This window comes from Etheostoma spectabile, chromosome 4, assembly GCF_008692095.1.
Source record: "Etheostoma spectabile isolate EspeVRDwgs_2016 chromosome 4, UIUC_Espe_1.0, whole genome shotgun sequence".
In the NCBI taxonomy this organism is placed as follows: Eukaryota; Metazoa; Chordata; class Actinopteri; order Perciformes; family Percidae; genus Etheostoma; species Etheostoma spectabile.
The window spans coordinates 12315222-12317706 of NC_045736.1; the positions used below are offsets into that span (position 1 = coordinate 12315222).

Genomic DNA, 2485 nt, shown 5'->3' on the forward strand with positions numbered 1-2485 from the left:
ACACACACACACACACACACACACACACAGTCAGAATCAAGGGCACAGTCATGCATACCAAAGCTTTTCTCCTCACCTGGATTTAGTCTGTTGTGAAAAGTCAAAAAATATCCAATGTTACAGGCGTCAGTAAATCATAGGCGTTTTGGCAGGAAAATAAGGAAACATGTCACTTATAGGTTCAGTCATTTAGTCACAGTGGTTCAAACCCCACCAGCACACTGTTTTTTATGTGGAAATGCACAGCCTTTTATGACTGTACTTATGAATATTTTCACTTGATTACACATTCATTCTGTCACTCCCAACCCTATTAGAGCTGCATGATTAATTGGGCCACAATTTGCATTTATAACTCTATGCAATCCCATTTATACATGAGGATTCTGCCATAATAGCATGGAAATCTGTTGCATTTCATCCCTGTCTCAACTAAGGATGAGACTAAGGACAAATGTGTGAGAGATTTGGAAAAGGAACATGGTAAAAAATAAAACTTCAGACGAATAACAACAAAATGAGTCATAATTGAGAAAACCTCTCTGATAAACAAGAATAAATAGATTAGATAATAGATTAATCCCTCAGTTTTAACTAAACCTAGCAGTCAAAAAGTACAATAGCAACCAATATTCTGAGGTCATTTCTGAACTGCATAGTAACACCAGAAAGAGTTAATACCACAAAATACAGTATTATGAAGCCATCAAACCAAACCAACACAGTGCATTATATATATATATATATATATATATATATATATATATGTGTGTGTGTGTATATATGTGTATGTATATATATGTGTGTGTGTGTATATATGTGTATGTATATATATGTGTGTGTATATATGTATGTATATATATATGTGTATGTATATATATATATGTATGCTATTTATGTAGTGTATGCATATATATATATGTGTGTATGATGTAATATAGTATGGTATGTTATATATGTATGTTCTTATGTGGTATGTATGTATATATATGTGTATGTATGTATACATATATATGTATGTATATATATGTATATGTATGTATATGTATGTATGTATGTATATATATATATATATATATGTATGTATATATGTGTATATATATGTATGTATATATGTATGTATATGTATGTATGTATATATGTGTATATATATGTATGTATATATGTATGTATGTATATATGTGTATATATATGTGTGTATATATGTATATATATATATATATATATATTCTCCAATGGCAATCTTCACCCTACTCCTAAAAAACCTTAAATGTCCCATATTATGCTAATTTCCAGGTTCATAATTGTATTTTGCGTTTCTACTACAAAATGTTTACATGCTTTGTCTTCTCTGATTGGTCAGTATTTCCGGGTCTTTCTATAGTACAGCTGTGACATCACAACTGGACGGAAGGACTGACGCCTTGTTTAAAAAGCACCGTTTCTGAACACAAGCTGTGTCCATTTCTCTGTGGATTGAGCATTTTGATACTTTTACTATATTATAGCACCTCAACCTGCTTTATAATAAATAAAAAAAAAAACATTAAAATCTCCCTTTGTTTAATATGGGACCTTTAAGTCAATACTAACAATAACCTTTAACATAACACACCCAATTGTATGTAAATGTAATCTTATTTATAACTAAAACTAATGTAATATTTCTTAAATTTAACCTAAAACATAGGCCCTGATTCTTAACTGACCATGTGAAGATGTGAAATCCAACCTAAAGACTCCTCAGTCGAGCTTTTATTCATCTTTCTATTCAAGTGAATGGCATTTGTCTTTGCATGTGTACGCACACTCTGAGTGTGCGTGCACACACACACACACACACACACACACACACACCTACACACCTTTCTACCCAGCTTTTGTAATGCGGTATGTCCTTGGCATAGAGTAGTTTGGTGGAGGGTGAGTCTTTGCCCAGACGGTGTTCAGAAGTTGAGCAAGAGTCCATAAAGGTTTGGGCCACAACAGACAGACAGGCGTCCGTGATGCTGCTTTTATGGATATCAAACACAAACTGGGGATTCTTGATCACATTTACCCAGAAGCGCAGGGGCAGGCTGCAGATAATAAGAGGAGAGAGACAGACAGATCTTACACACTTACAAAATAAAATGATTACTTTGTGTACGAGATGTTCTTTTCAGATGTTCTTCTGACCAATCCTGTATAGACGTTTCAAAGTGACTTTAGCCATGAGAATAAGATAAAGTTGGATTCTTCAAAAAAGCAGCATAAAACTGAAAGATTAAGATAAATTGGATAAGGGTGCACCCTGGTATCAAGGTTTCAATAATTCAGAAGTGTTCACTGGGCCCCAAGCTTTGACTCTTTGGAAGTAATGAGTACAAGTTCTATAGAAAAGTACTGCAAGGAGTCTTGTTAAAAGTGCGATGTCTCTACAGTCACATTAAAGGTAAAAAGTTCCTTCCCCTCTCTCTCTCTCTCTCTCTCTCTCTCTCTCTCT

The 2485-nt window shown here is 33.8% G+C and overlaps 1 protein-coding gene and 1 long non-coding RNA gene across 3 annotated transcripts in view; one reads left to right on the forward strand and one right to left on the reverse strand.

The window, feature by feature from the left end:
• Positions 1–2485, forward strand: part of LOC116687366 (uncharacterized) — a 138087-nt gene that overhangs the window by 38246 nt on the left and 97356 nt on the right. The gene's annotated exons all lie outside the window — the stretch shown is intronic.
• LOC116687361 (plexin-A2) overlaps positions 1–2485 on the reverse strand; it is an 86798-nt gene that overhangs the window by 2289 nt on the left and 82024 nt on the right. For both annotated transcript variants that reach the window (XM_032512682.1, XM_032512684.1), the window contains exon 30: positions 1866–2078. In XM_032512682.1, the coding sequence (XP_032368573.1) occupies positions 1866–2078 (213 nt within the window). The remainder of the gene's footprint in view (positions 1–1865; positions 2079–2485) is intronic.